We start from the raw sequence: 19,832 nt of genomic DNA, 5'->3' as shown, positions 1-19,832 counted from the left end.
TGAGGTAGAAATTCAATCAAAATCTGTTTAAAAAGGAACACAACAGCTTTTGAATATCCTTAACAAATATAAATCATGGAGCTCACAACAAAGGGTGAGGTGAGTGAGGTAATTGCCTCAGGTGAATCACTAGAAGGTGCCAAATACTAGGTGCCAAATTGGCTATATGAATTCGAATTATATATATATATAGCGGTGCACATTTACTTTTTTGCCTCAGGTGAAAAAATATCCTGGCACAGCTCTGTGTGAGATTACAGAATTACAGTAAAAGATTGGAGAGGGAACACATCCACTTCTTTTTTTTAAATCTTGAATACAGTAGATTTTGCTAGTTTTTTTTTGCTAAGCTTTTTTTTAAATAAGACAAATCTATTTTGTATATTTTTTTAATATATTTACAAGTTATGACATTATGATTAGCTGTTTTGCATATAACTATCAATGATCATCTGTAAACTTTACCATACGTTTTTCTTTTCATATTGCATATTTCAATTGTCAGTCTCATTTTCATCTATGCATGCAAGCAGAACTACCTGACACGCCCCCCTCCAAAAAAAAAGGGGGAGAAACATGTCAATGCAAAATGTAAAATTAGGCAAAAAAAAAAAAAAAAAAAGGGGACAACTTTATTTAAAATCTATGCTAGTCTAAGGTTGCTTTCTTACTTAATTTTACAAATCACAAGTATGAAGTCATACAAACACCATACACCATAGCACCTTGTTAAGTAACAAAAATATACTTAAAATTTTATAATCCTTACATATATTAACCCTTTTATGAATGAGCTCAGCTCGCATTATGAATTTACGATTGACAAATATCATGCATATTTGGTAAGAAAGAATTGCTTAATCTTGAAGCTGCTGAAGTGTTAAGCAGAAATTTCAAATAAATTTGTATAAAACGTTTTGTAAAAAAGTCATTCACACTTCTCAAATGAAAAATTTCATTATTTTAAAATGAGGAAATTAAAAAAAAAATTTATCACAGTAATTTTTTTAAGAATCTTGACCTATTTAAGATAATGAAATTTCTTAACTAATAAAATGATCAAGTAGAATACTATTTAGGTGATTTAAAATAGTTTGATCTTGGCTAACTTGTTAGTAACATAGATGAAACTGTTATAAACAAAGCAGTATGGAAACAGGTAAAATCACATTGCATTTGGTAAGAACTGTCATTTTTAAGTCACAAAACAATATACAATAAAGATGACCTGCCCATGCTAATACCGTAAAAATGTTTTAAAAATTACTCTGATTATTAGAAAAGCACTACACTCAATAGCAGATGCTACAAGAAGGAGAAGGAAGCACCAATTCCCTCACCAGTTTAGGGAATCACTAACTTCCTCACCAATTTAAAATATCAGCTGAATCATAAGAAAAGATGATGTTACTTGCTTGCAAAACTATTATTGTTATTTGGCAATACAATGTAAGGTATATTTTAATTTTATAAGAGCTATTTTAATATTAAAGCTCTTTCTTATCAACTCTTGTTCCCAGTTACAACTCCCTATCAGAATGAGTTTTTAGAATCGCATTGAATGCAAATGAGTTAGAAGAAGTATTTAAGGAAAGTTCAACTTACTTCACTAGAGAGTGCGAGGAATCCTTAGTAGCACATGTTTACCTTCGGGCTAAGTCACTCATGAAGCTGTTATGCTCGGCTGTATTATTATGTGCCTTTTGCGGCTAGTTTAAATTAAGGGCCAACTATGTTAGATAATTGTGTTTAGCTTCGGCTAAGTATCGTTTAGTTAATTATTTCTTATTTTAAGTTAAAGCCTGAGTAAAAGCCTCCTGTAAGCCTGAGAAGGGGCTGACTGTTATTCTTATTGAGTGAATAAAAGGGTATTTTAACCTTTCCTGAGTCTATGTTTTAGTTGTTTGAACTCAGTGATAAGTTGCTACACAGATCACTAGGTTCTTTGAAATTCATCTTAGAGAAAAAGAGTGAGGAACCCTACAATAGAAATAGGTCACATATACAGATTAGAAGCAAGCTTATGTTTCCACAAACAACTTAGCCCACCAGCGGCCGAGCGGTAAAGTCGCTGAACACTGGTAGTTCGGTCCGAGGTTCGAATCCCGCGAACGGGCTGGCTGCATGGGCGTTTTCGTGGTTTTCCCCATGTGTAACGTGTATACGAGCCAGTTTCCCTTAGAAAGTCCTCCACGAAAGGCATCCCTCCCCTTAGGCAGATAGCCCTAGTGTGCTTTGCCATAATTGAATACACCACACCACCACCACACCACAAACAACTTAAGTTCAGTATAATATTTAAATGTAACTGTTTCTTAAGAAGCGACCAGTTCAAAATGCATAAAATAATAGCACATCTTTCTCTCTTTTTATCTTTCTCATTTTTTCCTCTTGCATCACCAGACATACTTTTATCTCTCATTCATTTCTTTACATTTCCTTTTGAGACATTTTTCTCCAGGAATTCGTTAAAGATACTTTATATGGGTTATTCCCAACTTATCATACTTTCAGAACTTAGAAATTCTTGTAGTAATGCATTCTATAAGAAATATGAAGTTTAGAAAGCATATGGCCTGAAAATGATATTTTGCTCCTTAAGCTTCTTTGAGAATGGTTGAACCCACTGGTCATTTAGCCATCTTACCATCTTACTACTGAGAACATCAACTAGGGTGCACCATAGGATAAATGATTCCATACTCACATAGAGAAGGAAAGGAAAATAATACAACTATACCAAGCTTTACATAACAGTGAAACCCACATCCTTCGTTGCGGACTAGCAACCAGCCTCTGTTAACAATACCATCTAGGCAGCACATCACATTTAACAAAACTGCACACTCATCCAGTGAGCTAAGATTCAAAACACTCCTAATAAGTTACTTCAGAACTCAATTAATATCTGAACTCTGAGCTGAACTTCTAAAGGCACCATTTTATACTTTTCCATGGAAAGGGACAAGAAGAGAAAATAAATCTGAAACTTTATAATTAATTCCTCAGAATGTAGACAGTCATTTCAAATTAAAGTTCCTTGAACTGCCTAGGAATTACCAACTTGGAACTGAAGTACAACAGATTTCAAAAAGGAACAAATTTATAAAGAATCTATTTACAAAATTCAAGAGGTTTTACATACATAATACAATAATTACACATAGATTTAAAATAATACAAAAAATATACATAAGTTTAAAATAACACAAGATTCAGATATGAAATAAATATTGAATAATGATAATAAAGTAAATAAATATACACACAAAATACAAACAAATATTTACATAAATTTACATTATGCACAAAAAATACTTATAAATTAATATGCTACTTACAAAACAATAATGAGTGAAAAACTGAAGGAATGCCCGGATACCACAAATTTACAATTATCCATTGTAAAAATATTGGTCCACTTCTTGCAATTAACACATAATGCAGAAAGAGAGATAAATTCCTGAATAAAGAAATCTTTTAAAACAATATAAAAAAAACCTACATAATTTACATCATTCAAATACAAGGTGGTCCCAAAGTCTTTGACATCGGAAATAAATTTTAAAAACATTTGGAACATGATATTTAAATAAACTGTTGCAAAGTCCTTTTTGCCCATTCTTTCCTGGACATTTACTTTTTAATCAAATTCATTGCCACAAAAGAAGTTTTACTTGCATATATTAAACATTTTTATCTTTTCAGAGTTTCTAATTCCATCCAAATTTCATTTAGCAATGAAAAGGGGCATCAGGCATCCCCTCATTGGTTTTAAATTTGTGTGAAAACTAACTAAATGAGGAATTTCCTGACAAATGGATTTGTTGTACTGGTCCAGTCTTGCAGTTACCTCATTCTCTAAAATGAAATAATTTCAAGGCTGGAATTCCTTTTATTTCTTGTCAGAAATATGTGAAAGAACCAAATGCATGTTATATTGCTCATGACAAACAATGCAGAGCATTACACATGAATAAACTATGCATATGAGAATATTTCATAACTTCTGAGGGTGTATTTAAACTGAATTTAATACTAAGTAAATTGAAATATGCTTTAAGCTGCAAAATTTTTACTTAATAGTTTGGCAATAACATAATTTAAAACTTAGTTACTGTAATTGCAAACTTTGTTCTTATTGCCCATATATTTTTCCATAATGAAATTTTGAGATATGCCAAGGACTGTGCATCACCTTATGTACACCAGGTAACCAAAAATATTTTATTGTTTTCCAGTACTGTTCATTGCAAAAGCTAATATGACCTTGCAATGTACACATGTAAGTGACACATATACAAGTAATCAATATTTATCAAGACTTAGTACATGGAAAGTTTTAGAGTTCTATTATACAGGAGAGAGCATTTAGTTATGTTTGTTAACAATACAGTTAAAGAATGTTTATTGTAGAAGTACAGAACTGACACAAAATGCTTCTGAAGCATGCCACAAAATAAGCACTGCATTAAAAAAAAAAATGCTTATAAATCAAACTAGTCAAAAGCAGATCCAAAAATGTTGTTCCAAGTGACAAATTGTTAAGTAGTGTACCATGATCTGGGAGATGATCGGTCATTAATGAAAGGATATCGATGACTATTCCTCACTTACATGCCTAAAAATTTAGGAAGGCTCAACATAACTGTTGAAACATCCATTTACATCTATCTAACTAGAGAAGATGAGGAAATTAAGCAAATGAGTACTGTATTAGTTGACAAAAACCAAGAAACTTACAAAAAGCTCTGAATCTATTCATCACTTAACTCTTATCATAAAAAAAGGACCATTTCCAGATTTCTTGCTGATGTGCAATAAGAACTGGGACTAGTATACCATCAACAAATGATTACATCATTGGTTGTTGTCCATGGACCCAATTCTTTTGAGCTGCAAAGTTTCCATTCCATACTGAGAAGTTTAGGATAAGGACAATGACTAATATCATGCACTATGAATTTCCTCAAGGATATATCATTACGGATGAGATCTTCACACACTAACTCAAAAGTATAGAATTTTCATTGCATCAGAAAGAGCAAATATTAGCGAACAAGAAAAAAAAAATGCACTTTTTGCAACACAGTACTAAACTACACATAGTGAAAACGATTCATGATGCAATAATTACTTTGGAAAGGAAACTGTTGCTGCATCCATCTTATTCTTCAGATATTTCCCCAACTGATCCTTTTCTGAAAATAATATAAACATACACAGTTCCACGATGATGCATAGATAAAATTGAAAATAGCTAGGTTCCTTTGCTTCTGAACATATTTTATTGGACACTTGTCAGCCTCTATCTTATTAGGAAAAGGTTAGCCAATGTAAAACTGTTATTTTGATGAATAAATACTTTTTTGTCATATAGTCATTTAGCCTTGAAAGTTTCAAACCTCTCCCCCCCCCAAAAAAAAAAGAACAGAATACTTTTGTTTACCTGATGTTAAATGTTAATTTTTGTAATACAGTGCCTATTTTAATCTATCTTTTTCAAATATTTAACATATGTAATAAATTATAAACTCCTTAACAAAAACTTTAAAAAAAATTGTTTATTTACTTTTACTGATGTAGAAAATCTGCAAAAAGTACAATATTCAAGACAATTTACCAATAAATAAATAATTAAAAAAAAAAGTTTCAGATTTTAAATTGTGTGCAAATGGGCGATTTTTAACATTTTGTGTGTTACCCTTATTTATTAAATATCAAGTTCTTTGCACTTAAACCATAAAATTCAGTTCAACGGCAATATAGCAAAATAATTTTAAATTAAGCATATCTTTAGAATTTCAGATATGCTGTCTCCCGCGCTGGAGATAAAAATGTTTTTTTCTGTACAACGTTGCCTGCTCACTTTGAAATCCTTGAGTTTGTTAATCAAAAATTTGTTAAAGTTTTACAAAATATGAAATTGATAATAAAACAAATTCCAAATTTGGGCTTTCAGATGCCCATATTCGGAGTAGGATTATGCCATTCAAAATTGGATGGATCTAGGTACTATTGTTTTATCACAATGTGAGAAACATACATACATTTATGCAGATTCTTCATTATTTAATTTCTTTAAATATAATACAGGATGATAGTATTTGTGGCAATAATTTGAAAAGTGATACAGCCTTTTAAAGGTTTCAAGCAAAATTGCAAAATGAAAACAATAGTCCTTCAGGGACAAAGCCCCTTTAGACTAATAAATAAAGATTAGATATATAAAAATGTTATAAAAATATGAAAAAAATAAATACATTTCTTTTTAATAGGTTAAAATTGGAGAAAAATAAAAAAAATAATTTTTTAAATGAGTTGCTTTCTTATGTTGGTGAATAATACACTTATTTAGCACCAAAGATAAATAAAGGGTTGGTGCTTTCTGATTATCTGCAGCCCCTCTCCTGTAAAGTCACAACTGCTGATGATTAATTTTTCACCAAGTCAAAATGCAAAAGACAACAGTTATTTTAAAAAATAACAGCATACTAAGAATCGCATTATAAGGTATTTCTCCCACCTTCTTAGCGAGCCTTCGTGACGTAGTGGTCTGCACGCTCAGCGCGTAATTGAGATGTCCGCGTTTCGATCCCTGGCAAAGATGTTGCACATTTTTCATCATACCTTCTTTAAAAACAACCCAATGACTCTACAGCATAAAGCAGCACACTGGGCACACTGTCGTTCCTCCATATACACAGTAATCTGTTTTTGCTGAAAAAGTACAAATTTTGCCTATAAAATTTTATTCTTTAAGAAGTATAACTTCATGGAATGCAAATTTTTACATTTTCTATTGCAGGACAGATTGCTATATTTCTGAAGAAATGCATCCATAGTCCCATTGTGACTCCTCATGAGAGAGAGGAAAAAAAAAGCGTTCGAATGGGAGGAAGAAGCAAGAACTAATCAGAAAAATTATTATGGAAATAAAGGTGGGAATCAGTTCTTATTTGCTACATGCATGTCCATTCCTGAGCTGACACAGAAATATATTTTGGTAATGTCATGTGCTGCCTTGTACATACTTTTCAGGAAGGGGTGCAGATATCAGGAAAAACTAGATCTGTTAAGCACTGTTGACTGATAACAATGTGATCTCCTGTTTATGAACTCTATTTGTAAGGAACATAACATTATAATGTAAAGTTTGATCCCAAAACCTTGATCATTCAATTACAGAAAAATCCGTTTCCTCACCATCTTCATTAGTAAATACTTTGCTTATTTAATAAACTTTATGAGGAATAACAAATGAAATCATTTTGTTTAATACAAAATTAAATAGCAACAGATCTAAAACTTAGTATTTTAATAATGTTTTAGTTGACTAATCACAAATATTAAGCATAATTTGTAAATAAAGAATATCAAGGCACACATAACTTTCAGACCAAAAGCAGTTTTAAGTATTTCGAACTGTTGTCTGGTTTAAGACTCTTAGTCTATTTCAGTTTTACTTAGCACAGCAAATTTGAAAAGCATAAATGGACTGATTTGTTTCATACTTTTAATAGAACAGTCCATGCATACATTACCTACTTTAACATGTCCCTATATATCAGTACTGAAGATATTCTAAGATATATGAATGCATACGAATGATTTTTCTAGCACAGTATTAATAACAGAAACAATTTAATTGCTTATATTATAAATCTTGCATTTTTCTCCCAACACATGATTTAGTGCTCTTTATTTCATAAATATTAACAAAAAATATATACCATTTCCTTGCTATAAGCCAGCCACCACATATTGATCCCAAAAGTGATGATAACTGACCAAATATACCACTCCACAGACCTATCTCTTTCGTAGAAACACCCTGATCAACCAGAAATAAAGGAAATGACGACAATGCTCCTCTTTCACCTTAAAAATGTAAATAAAACTAATATAAGTAATACAAAGAAATCGAACAATATTAAGAAACAGAAAATACAAATGGAAATCTGAATTTAAATTTACAAATGTTAAATTAAATAAAAATATCATAGCAGGCATAGTTATACTGAACAAACTTCATTAATGGAAAGGTAAATTTTGAATATTATTAGTTATTACTTTCAACTGCAAACTCAAGTACTTAAAATATTAAGTAAAAAAATATTATAATACATTAATGAACTACAATAGAGTTAATTTTTAGTTTCTAATATGGTTGAACATATTTTATTTTGAAAAAATATTCAGGGAATAAATTATTTCATCAAATTATTTATTAATGCAGTACTAAATGAATATATTCTGTGATTAATAAAAGTCATTTCTTGATATTAATTTAAAAGTTTTAAAAAATTTATTTGTAATATAAACAATTATTTCTAGTTTTAATAAAACTTCATCTCTTAGTATAAAAATTACCTAAAGCTTATACAATAATATTATTTGCCAAATCATATTAGTTGGAAATCTGGATGTGTAATAACCAGACCATAAATCTAATAAATAAATATATAAACTAAAATAACAAGAAAAATTCCCTTCCCTGCTTACAAAGTCTAGGAATGGAGAATATAATGCTTAACAAAATAAGGCAGGTGTGCCATAAATGCCTTTTTCTCCTCACTAGCTGAGATTCCCTGCAGGCATGTCACTTTCAAAGACCTGCTGGCTAGGGAGTGTGGCAGTGACTAAAAACTGTCAGTGAAAATAAACTGACATATTGACGTTGGCCAGAATACTACTTTCGACCCTTGAGTGGCTGTAAGGGGGTTAGCATTTTTCTACCTGACCTAAACAATAAGTGAAGCCAAAATGTTGCCCTGCAAGTCATATTATTAGATTGAAACTGATGATTGATCTAAAATCCGGAAATTTCTCAAATACAGACCACCTACCAGTGGCTAAGCGGTAAAGACACTTGATGTTGGTAGTTCAATCCAGGGTTTGAATGTTAGCAAACAAGCTGGCTGCAAGCTGGCTCATGTGTAATGTGTATACAAGCCAATTTTCCTTAAACATGTCCTCCATGAACACATCACTGATATGTAATTCAAATATATTTGTATATTTATTTTACAAAACAAGAAGATATATAATGCCATTTATTATAATAGTATAAATAATAAACGAATAAATAGATTTTCTCTTTTCTACCTCTTATTTTTTTCAACAACACATTTTTTAATATGCTTTATCTGGAATCTGATACTTTTTCCAGTAGTACAGAGCAGATCTTGGTAGACTGTTCCAAAAAGATGGGATAATGTCACATATTGTCAGTGACTTCCTGACTATATTTCACAACACATTTCTTGATTGTACGATTTATGAAAGGGAAAATGTAAATAGCTAACATATTTTCCAGATTTATCAATATTCAACTGATGTTCCTCTGGGCTAGCTGAAGTCTTAAGTGCATATTAACAAACCTATAAAATTGGCAAACTTGGAGTATCATTAAAGAAAACATTGTATTGATTTAGCCCAAAGAGTGATGCAGAAGTTGTATGACAAATAGGAGGAATATTGCCCAAACGGTAGAAAATTTTTGTAAAATAAGAGGCAGAACAGAGAAATGACTCTGTTGTCATAAATAGCACTGTACAGTCTCACCTTCCTTGGAAGCACAAACTAAACTTAACACTCAATCTGAACATAAGTGACTTATCACCATGTCCAGTAAACAGACAGAAATGTACGAAGGATACAAAGGACCCTTTTAAACTCATAAAATTTAACAGAAGGCACCTCTTGTGCTTACAAAACCAGCAATTAGTAATTGAAACTAAATTAAGTTAGCCAAATGCTACACAGTATGAAAATGTGCAAATTGGCTCGGACCTAATAATGGTATGACACTCCTAAAGGTGAGAGTTTCAACTAGTAATATGGCCTTCAGCAGGTGGAACATGCTCTGATTCAGTAATCTAAAACTGCCTTTAAATGCTTCCCTTTCTACCCCATTTGAATATGCACAAACTAAAATTTGTATTCTGGCAGAAAATGGAAAAGAAGAAAGTAAAACTACTGAATATAATATAACTTGTTAGTTAAAAAGAAATAAATCCTTACACCATGTTAAATACTCCGGTCAGAGTAGATTGAAGGGTGCCCCTTGCATTATCGCGAAGTTGTTGTTTCATTTATCGCTAAGTTGTTGTTTCATTTTCGTCAAGTTGTTGCTTCATTTATGGTAACCTTAGTAGTTGAATGTTATGGAAACCGTATTAAAATGCAATTGATTGCATGTTATCTTAAATTTTGAATGACAGGAAAAAGATTTGTAAGAGCTTGAGGTGTGTGTTGGTTAAGAAGTACATTCCTTGTTTTGAGGTTTTAGACAGTAGAATGGCTGAATGTTTTAAGATTAATTTAAATTTCCGTACGATTCAGAAAGAAAGAGGGAAAAGTCCATTAATTGATTGGTGTGGAAATGAAGGTTTACTCAGTAGCCATTATAAGTGCCCTGTTTGTAGGAAGGAACTGGGTGTGGTTGAATGTCTGAGGATATTTTTGACTCTTATTTTTGTGAATTTATGCGGCGATGCCGATATACGGATTCTAGCTCAGGTAATTTTAGGAAGTTTTTGGATGCTGTTAAGGAATTTTGTGTGCCACAGTGTGAAGGACTCAGAAATTTCTAAATAAAGTAAGTATATATTTGCTTTCTGTAATGCTTAGATGCATAAGATGAATTTCCTTTTTTATGTTATTTTATAGTTTGATTTAAAATGTAGTTTATTATGTGTTTTTTGTTTGGCTCTACTGTAGAATTGGGTGCTCCTTTGACTTAAGTGAATCTAGATTGATGTGTACATGAACAAAATCAAAGAAGTGCACAATGACAAGTTTGTGCAATTCTCTGATTTTTTTCAAGCGAAAGTAGGTTGATGTGTACATGGATACCGAGTTTATGCAATTCTTGTTATTTTGTCTTCATGTATATTCGATTTTTGGTGCAAAAATTGCCGCTACACAAAGCCAAAATAACAAGTCAAAGAGCTGCACAAACTCAGTATCAATGTGCCGACCAAAATCACCAATTTTTGCCAAGGGGCACCCATTCATATATTTTTACCAATACTCCTGTTTTGTAAAATACATAAATATTGGAGTTGCCTTTTCTAATATTAATTTAAATCTAAAATCCATCAGATTCCTGTAACCTAATCTTATTATTGGGGGGGGGGGGGGAATATAAGTAAAATTTACCATTTTCAGCTAGTTGTTTCAAGAATTAATAAAGGCATTAATGCATTAATTATCATATGCTTTACGGTAAAAATTAACCTGTGTGTAAGCGAGAGGTAAGATCATGCCAACAAAAAAATTCAGCAAAGAAAAATCTGTGCATTACACAAATTTAAAATCATCCAATAAATCCAGCTATATCAAAACAGCAAATAATTAATCATATAACTTAGCTAGATCTCATTAGTTGAACTAACTATAAAAGCCAATTCATCTTCAGCTTCCATTCAAAAAGTAGAGGACAGCACAGTGAAAGAAAAAGACAAAGTAGGTGACTACGGCTTCTTTTCAAATTGTCCTAAATTTTAAAATGCATATCATTTGACATTTTAGCGAAGATATCACAAAATTTACTTTGGCTCTCAGTTGTGGTAACCAATTTGAAACAGTCACAATATTTTGCCTTTCGATTGCTTTCTTGCAAATAGGTAAAATACGGTTCATTTTTTTTATACTGAAAGATGCACAGACAAGAAGGAATGGCATATTCTCTTAGTTTTAAACTAGAAACTAGAAGTTTTAACTTTGCTGAGCAAAAGCTATGAATGAAACTGAAAACAATATTCTCTACCCCAATGACAATGAGGTTCAGTGTGAAACGCAGGATAATGACTTGCCTTAAACAGATTTCACAGAATTGTTTGAAATGATATTTTCTAATTATTTGCAGCCCTGCTGAAAAACTACAAATTTGCTGATCACTTTAGACAGCACTGCGAACTCAGTGGCGACTTTGGAGATTAATGTTTGGGTATTTTAATAACTATTTCAATGATGCATTCAGTGCTATCTATATTTAAGATTTCTTTTTTTTTTCCTCATTAAAGATACACACAGCTCTCAGTTTTTGTTCTTCTCATGTACACAGTGATCTGATTTTGCTTAAAAGAGAGCATTGCACAAACTTGGCACCAAAATCTTAAAATAAAAAGGAGCATGATGCCTTTATGCAAGCCACATTACAGTCTATAAGAAAAGAAATCTACATTTAAGATTTTGGCAAAGATGATCAAAGCCACAGTATGTAGTCAACTGCTATCTAAAATGTAGTCGACTAATATAAAAAAAGGAAACACAGAAGATTTCTGTGTTTCCTTTTTTATAACTTATGCCTCATGTCCCTTAACACTGCAGCGAAAGGTTCTACATCAAAGTCGAATCCCTCATATCCAAAATGATATGAGGGAAATTTTTTATAACTTATGCCTCATGTCCCTTAACACTGCAGCGAAAGGTTCTACATCAAAGTCGAATCCCTCATATCCAAAATGAGATGCATGGCCTGGAGGGGTTTTCATAAATTTTAATTAAACTTAATATTTACATACATACAACGTAGGCTCAAATGCCTGGATTGAATATTAAGGCTCAAAAAGCAAGAATAGAATAGTTCCATCGAATTCTATTGCGTAGTGCATCTAAATTCTACCTTCAAGAAAAAGAATATTTTTCCAAGTCACATGTTCAGAAGAGGAAGGGTTAATTAAGCCAATAGATGGACTCCTAACGCCATCTCTTGGCGATATCAAAGAATATTCCTTAACACACTTCCCACCTGAACTCTGACAAGAGTTCATCTAACTCAGTTATACATACAATCAAGTACATAAATCACTATTCTATAAAAATACAAAAAAATAGTAATTTGTCAAACACTTCAATTACAAACAGGTTATACACATCATGTATCAATTAATAAATGTTATGCAAGCCACATTACAAACTAAATTTTAAAAATATTTTCAGCTTTACAAATTTAACTAATGATATTAAATTTAATCATTAATAGGAAAAAAAGAAAAAATGCATAACTAAATCGTTAAAGTTCAAAATATCTAAAGTTCAAGAGGATATAGATGTTGAACAGTACGTTTTAAAGTCCCATTACCAGTTTTTAATTCGAATGATCGGACTTTACCATCACGTCCAGGAATAGTTTTTATGATTCTACAAAGTTTCCATAATAGTTTGTTTTTATTATCTTCTTCAACTAAAACAACATCTCCTACTTTTAGTTCTGGTTGAAGTTTCGGATTCTTCAAGAAATGGGCAGTTCTAAGATCTAATAAATATTGTTGCTTCCATTTCCACCACAACTGTTTTAACAGCAATTCTTGATAACGCTTTCTTTTTAACAGTGTTTCTCTTGTCATTTCACTACTGATGATTCTAGAAAAAGTCAAAGGATACTTCAAATCAGTTTGTCCAATGTTTAGGAAGTGCATTGGAGTCAACGGTTGTGGCTCGTCATTGTCGTTGTAAACGTAACTTAGAGGTCGTGAATTAAGAACTGACTCCACTTCGACAAGTAGTGTAGACATTTCTTCGAAGGTCAACAATGCTTTTCCTACGATTTTTCTTAAACATTCTTTAACAGATCTAACAAGTCTCTCATAAAATCCTCCCCACCATGGGGCTCGCTCGATTATAAATTTCCAATGGATTCTTTCTTTTGCAATGAAATTCTTGAATTTTTCATCTTTTAAAACTTTTGAAAAATTCTAAAGTTCTTTCTTTGTCCTCTTAAAGGTCTTGGCGTTGTCAGAGTAGATGATTACGCAGTTTCTTCTTCTGCTCAAAAATCTATGAAATGCAAGTAAAAAGGATTCTGTTGACATATCTGATACAAGTTTTAAGTGTACAGCTCGGGTTACTGCACAAACGAACAAAACAATATAGGATTTTCAAGTGTCTTTAGAATTCTTTAAACTGGTCCGGCGAAATCAATTCCACAGACTGCAAATGGAGGTGATTCTTGGATTCTATGCTTTGGTAAGGATGCTGTCATCTGGTCTGCTGCTTTAGCTAAATATTTTTGGCAGATCATACAACCTTTTAATGTTTTTTTGACTAATTGTCGCCCTTTAGGAATCCAGAAATGCGATCTGACTTAGATAAAGTTGCGGCAATTCCTCCATGCATTATCTTCTTGTGTTCTTTGCATACAATTAGTATCGTCAGTTGGGAATTTTTAGGTAGGATTATTGGATGTTTGTTATCTAATCAGAAAATTCCAATCTTCCTCTCAACCTCATGAATTCTTTTTCATCAATGTAAGGAAGAAAATTGTACAAAGAAGAATTTTTTCCAAACGAATTACCTTCTTTAAAGGGATTTATATTCTTCGGCAAAAATCTTCTTTTGCTCTGATCTTGTCCAGAAATTTTCTGCTTTTTGTAACTCTTCAGTAGTGAGAGTTCCTTGAATGTTGCTAGTTTTTCTTAATTTTCTAATGAAACGTGTTGTTCAAGCAGTGATTTTTAACACCTTCTCTAATTTGCTATACTTTGATATGTCGAAAAGATCATCTGTACTTTTTTCGATTGTACATTCAAGTTGATGTATATCACCGGATCCCTTTCGGTACTCCAGTTTGTTTTCATCTATTGTTTCTTTAATATCTAATCTTGGCCAAAGTTCGTGAGGGAGTTGAAACCACAGGGGACCTTGCGTCCAAATGGTCTTGTTTATTAACTTGGAAATCTTCGTTCCCCGAGATAAGAGATCTACAGGGTTGTCGACACCTGGGCAATAATGCCAATCTTGAGGTGAACTCAATTTTTGTATTTCTTCGACACGATTATTGACAAAGAGTTTGAAGGCTTCAGGTTGTTTTTGGATCCAAAAATAAGTAATTGTTGAGTCTGTCCAAAAATAGCACGGAATTTTCAATTTCAGTGCTTTCAGAATATTGCTGACTAACTTAACTGATAACAATGCCCCCATTAATTCTAACCTCAATCAAGTAAGGGGGGCTACCCTATTTTTAGAAGAGACAAAGGCCATTTTGATTTCTTTATTTTCTGTCATGAAATGTAAATATGCGACTATACCACATTCTTCGACACTTGCATCTGAAAAGCAATGTAATTCGAGATTTTCGACATTAAAGTTCGAGTGCATGAAAAGGTAATGAAAGATGGAGAATTCAGCCATTTGAGGTAGCTCTTCACACCACTTTCTCCATTCCGAGGACAAATCTCCAGGCAACGGTTCATCCCAATCTATTTGTGACGACCAAATCTTCTGTATTAAGCACTTTATTCTAACAGCGAAAGGTCCTAAAATTCCAATCAGATCGAATATCTGACCCAACACTTGTAAAAGAAATCGTTTTGTTTCTATTGGTTTAGATGTGAAAGACAATAAGTTTCGAACATCAAAATACAGTAAGTCCTTTGAATTATCCCATGCCATAACTAAGACCTTAAATGGGAAATTTTCTCTATTAAAATCTTCAGGATTTTCATCTGGAACCATACCCTGTTTTACCCACAATTCATGTAATTGTTTCGAGTTACTATGCCATTTGTGAAGCTGCATGCTTACTTCCTTAAATATTTGAACCAATTCTAGACTCGTAGTTAATGCATCTTTGATCGTTGGTTGGCTTCCAATTACATCATCTATATATACGTTCTCATTCAAAAAGTGAACCGTTGTAGGATAAAGTTTATTATACATTTTCAGATGATGTTTAATGGTAGCGGCTAATAGAAATGGACTACTATTTATTCCGAATAAGACTCTAGTGAACCTATATATGTCAGGAGAAGCGGTTTCATCATTAGGAAATTCAGAAAACAGAAACCTGGTTGTGTCCCGATCTTTTTCATGTATGAGAATCTGTAAAAAGGCTTGTTTTATATCTGCGGTGAAGGCTATTGGATTATACCAAAATCTTAACAACAATTCGAATATTTCAGGGTAAAATTTGGCTCAACATGTAGACAATCATTTAAAGAAATGGATCCTGGGGCATGCTATGATGCATCATTAACAATACGTAATTAACTTGTAGCTCGATCCTCGCGTATAACTTCCCTATGAGGTAAGTAAAACACAACATCCTCTTCATTTGAAATTTCTGTAACTGGCTCGATAATATTTTGTTCTAATTGATCTCTTAATACATTCCTGTATTCAAAAAATAAATTAGGATCTTTTTTAAATCGTTTTCTAAGTCGATGACATCTTTGTTCTGCAATTTCTCTATTATTATTTAGATTTGATGTATCATGTGGCAATCTAACTTTATAGCGAGAATTTTCATATGTTATGTTTGACTCGAAATATTCAACGACTTCATTTTCAGTTGAATCAAAGTTTTCCCTCTTATCAATAAGTCCTGAGTTTTCCAAGTCCCAAAATTTTGTTATTTGTTTGGAAATCAAATCTTCCCCTACAACTACATTGAAAGCTAAAGAGACATCATCATCACCTTTTCGTCCATGTAGGCACCAGCCGAAAATAGTTTCCACTGCAACAAGATTTTTGCTTAAGTATTTAATGTGTCCCATTACTATGTTGTAATAATAATCTGCACCAATTAGAATGGCAATGGGTGTTTTACAATCGGGAAAATCCGCGAGCATCAAATTTTTTAATTGTCTGTTTTGCTTAATTTCTTCTGATTTAGAAGGAGGAATATCTGTACCTGATATATGATCAGTTACTAATAATTCAACTTATATTTTAGAATCGGAAGAACTTCTATGTTCTAAAGTTAATTTAACTACATCATAATTTTTTTGGATGGGTGAAGTACTCCCAAAAGTGCAGACAGACAATTTTTCTTTTCTTATGACTTCGTGGTTTAATCTGTCCGCTAACTCGCGAGCACAAAAACTTTTCATACTTCCACTATCCAAGAGAAGTTTGGCAAACACCTTTGCCTTAGCTGTTTTAACTTTTATCGTGCAAGTCTGTAAAAGAATTGTGTTATTTGCACTATGTGAAACGGCCGAAACAATTTCTTCTTTCTCTTCCTTAGTTTGTGTATCATTTTTAGAAATTGATATACAGTCAAAAGTCGTTAATCCGGAATCGTCGGGACTTCGGCGATTCCGGATTATAGATCATCAGTTTAAATCTGGTAAGATGGCATGCAGAAATTATAAAATTAAAAATATGAAACCATAATTTATGAAATAAAGAGCAATTATGATCTAAAGGGTATCAAAATTTACAAAAAGAAAGAGCTAAATATTTATTTGTTTACTTTATTAAACATTTCTTTCAATGTCAGTTGTTTAATTTGCTTCGTTTCATGTAATAATACTTTCTCTTTAATTCTATTAAAAAGACATAATTTCTTGTTTAGTTACAAAGTTCCGCTGTTCAAGTCCTATAATTGATGTGTTGAGAATACCGACTAATTTGTCAATCAAAATTTTTTCGTTTTCAATAACCTCCGAGTCACTTTCTTCACTATCGGAAGCGAATTATAATGACGAGGAACTTGATTTAAATCATATCAAAGACCGAGTACATTGAGATGAAATACTACATTTAGTAAGGAATTATAAGCCAAATAAAATAAAAACATCTGCCCTGAAGATAAGGATAGTGCTGACAGATCAACTTCCAATTCATTGCCCACCGCCACGGCGTTAAAGATAAACAAAGTTTAGATAAACAAACATTAAAGTTTAGATAAACAAAGGATATGCCTTTATCCATTTTTTGCAGCAATTCCACTTTTTGTTTAATAGACTTCGAAACATACTTTCGCTTTGTAGATCATTTACATATTAGTAAATATATATCGGAAATTCTATTTGACATAATAGGAAGTTCAAGCTTACTTTTATAAAACTGCTCTAACAGTCTGCAAAAAATAATAAGCCGGATCCAATTCGAAGATTAAGGAACAACGCAATCTGCAACATTAACTGAAATAGATAATTAGATAACTTTAGTCCGTTACCGTCCGTTACACATTAAACGTGCATGCGTAAACGTATTATGCACATGCGCACATGTATATTCGCAGCCGTAAAGGTCTTACGCGCACGCGTAAAAGCCTATGCGCATGCGTGAACGCGACGCATGCGCAGAAAGTTTTTAGCTTTGAGGTCTGGATTATAGATCATTCCGGATTATGGGTGTCCAAATTAACGACTTTTGACTGTACTATCCTTTTTATCACTGTATTTTTAACTATCGAACTGGATTTAAAACATATGGCTTCTGAATGTTTATCTGCAAATTTTACAAACTTTAGTTTGACGTTGCCAGCATTGTGAGATTTTGTGCTTAGGGGCCAGGCAAAGAAAACACCACACTTGGTTCTTCAAAATATCTCTCTTCTCATTAACTGTGAAGCATAAGCAGGACTCTGAGTCATGGTTTTGAAAACAAAAAATGCAGTTTCGATTTGATGACGCGGCTGCCATAAATTCATGTATGGTGACAGTTTGTTTATGTTTCGGCGTCGGTGGTTATCTGTTAATACCCTTCATTTCCGGTTTTGACTTGCGTGTAAAGGATAACGAAGTAATTTTTTCTTGCGATTCCATTTCTAATCGGAGAAAGTCTAGAAATTTGTTTAAATCATAGGTTGAAGGATTTTCAGTATTTGTACGATGAAATTCTAATGTTACATCGTTCGGTACAATTTTCATCAAAATTGGAATAAACATGTTGGAATATGTTTCTGGTTTCACACCGAATGCTAAAAAGTTTCTGACTTGAACGTTATTTGTATCATAAAATTTTCACAACTTTGCCACTTCACTTGAACTTTGAACGGGATTTAAATTAAAGAGATTAGAAATGTGTGTATTGATAATAAGGTCACTTTGACTGAACCTATTTTTAAGAATGTCTATAGAAGGGTCATAATTAGCCTCTGAGATTGACAGACTTCCTATGGCTGATTCTGCGTTTCCACATAAATAAGTTCTCAAATAATTAAATTTTTCCATCTTCAAAAGTGTAACATCGTCATGAATAGTGGCCTTGAATAAATTCCAAAAATTCATCTACGCATTATAGTCTCCGGAAAATTTGTGAATTAACAGTTTGGGCAATTTCATATTACTTTCAATATGTCTTTCGGTTTCAACTTCTGTAGATGAAATATTTAAATTCGTGTTGATATTTTGAGTATTGTATTTCCTTAAATAACAGTTGATTTTAGACTTCCTTATTATTATTTTATCATTATATTCCATAGAAGTGTTAATATCCGACTCTAATTTTGAATCATCTTCAATTAAAATTTGTATTTTTTCATTTCAATCATGTTGTTTCATTTCTTTACTATTTAACAATACCAAACAATTTTTTAACTCTTCTTGTTTTTCTCTTTTAAATACTCATCTACATTTTTAATAATTTGAGTTACAGAAGCAAGTATATGTGCTTGATTCTTAATTAGTGTGTTCTGTTCCATTTTAATAAATTATCAAAGACTTACCGTGAGCAGTCTTCGCTAACAAAGCTAATCCAAGAGGCGAAAAACACAAAGTTTCAAATTAATCAGATTCCTTCCTGTAGCAGATGCACCATTTGGAATGAGAAGTATTCTAGATTAAATTCGAATCACTCATATCCAAAATGAGATGCATGGCCTGGAGGGTTTTTCATAAATTTTAATTAAACTTAATATTTACATATATACAACGTAGGCTCAAATGCCTGGATCGAATATTAAGGCTCAAAAAGCAAGAACTGAATAGTTCCATCGAATTCTATTGCATAGTGCATCAAAACTCTACCTTCAAGAAAAAGAATATTTTTCCAAGTCGCACGTTCAGAAGAGGAAGGGTTAAGTAAGCCAATAGATGGACTCCTAACACCCCATCTTCTTGGCGATATCAAAGAATATTCCTTAACAACAC

At 32.3% G+C, this 19,832-nt stretch overlaps 1 protein-coding gene across 1 annotated transcript in view; it reads right to left on the bottom strand.

The window, feature by feature from the left end:
* The window catches only part of LOC118193579 (solute carrier family 33 member 2-like), a 48,627-nt gene that overhangs the window by 22,444 nt on the left and 6,351 nt on the right, over nt 1–19,832 (bottom strand). Inside the window, exons 2-3 of the mRNA XM_035364691.2 lie at nt 7,734–7,881; nt 3,342–3,463 (exon numbers count right to left, since the gene is read on the bottom strand). Of these exons, the coding sequence (XP_035220582.1) occupies nt 3,342–3,463; nt 7,734–7,881 (270 nt within the window). The remainder of the gene's footprint in view (nt 1–3,341; nt 3,464–7,733; nt 7,882–19,832) is intronic.

The sequence above is a fragment of the Stegodyphus dumicola genome, chromosome 8 (genome assembly GCF_044657685.1).
Source record: "Stegodyphus dumicola isolate Sdum_Otavi_A_Nest chromosome 8, ASM4465768v1".
NCBI lineage: Eukaryota > Metazoa > Arthropoda > Arachnida > Araneae > Eresidae > Stegodyphus > Stegodyphus dumicola.
This window is presented reverse-complemented; position numbering and strand designations above follow the sequence as displayed.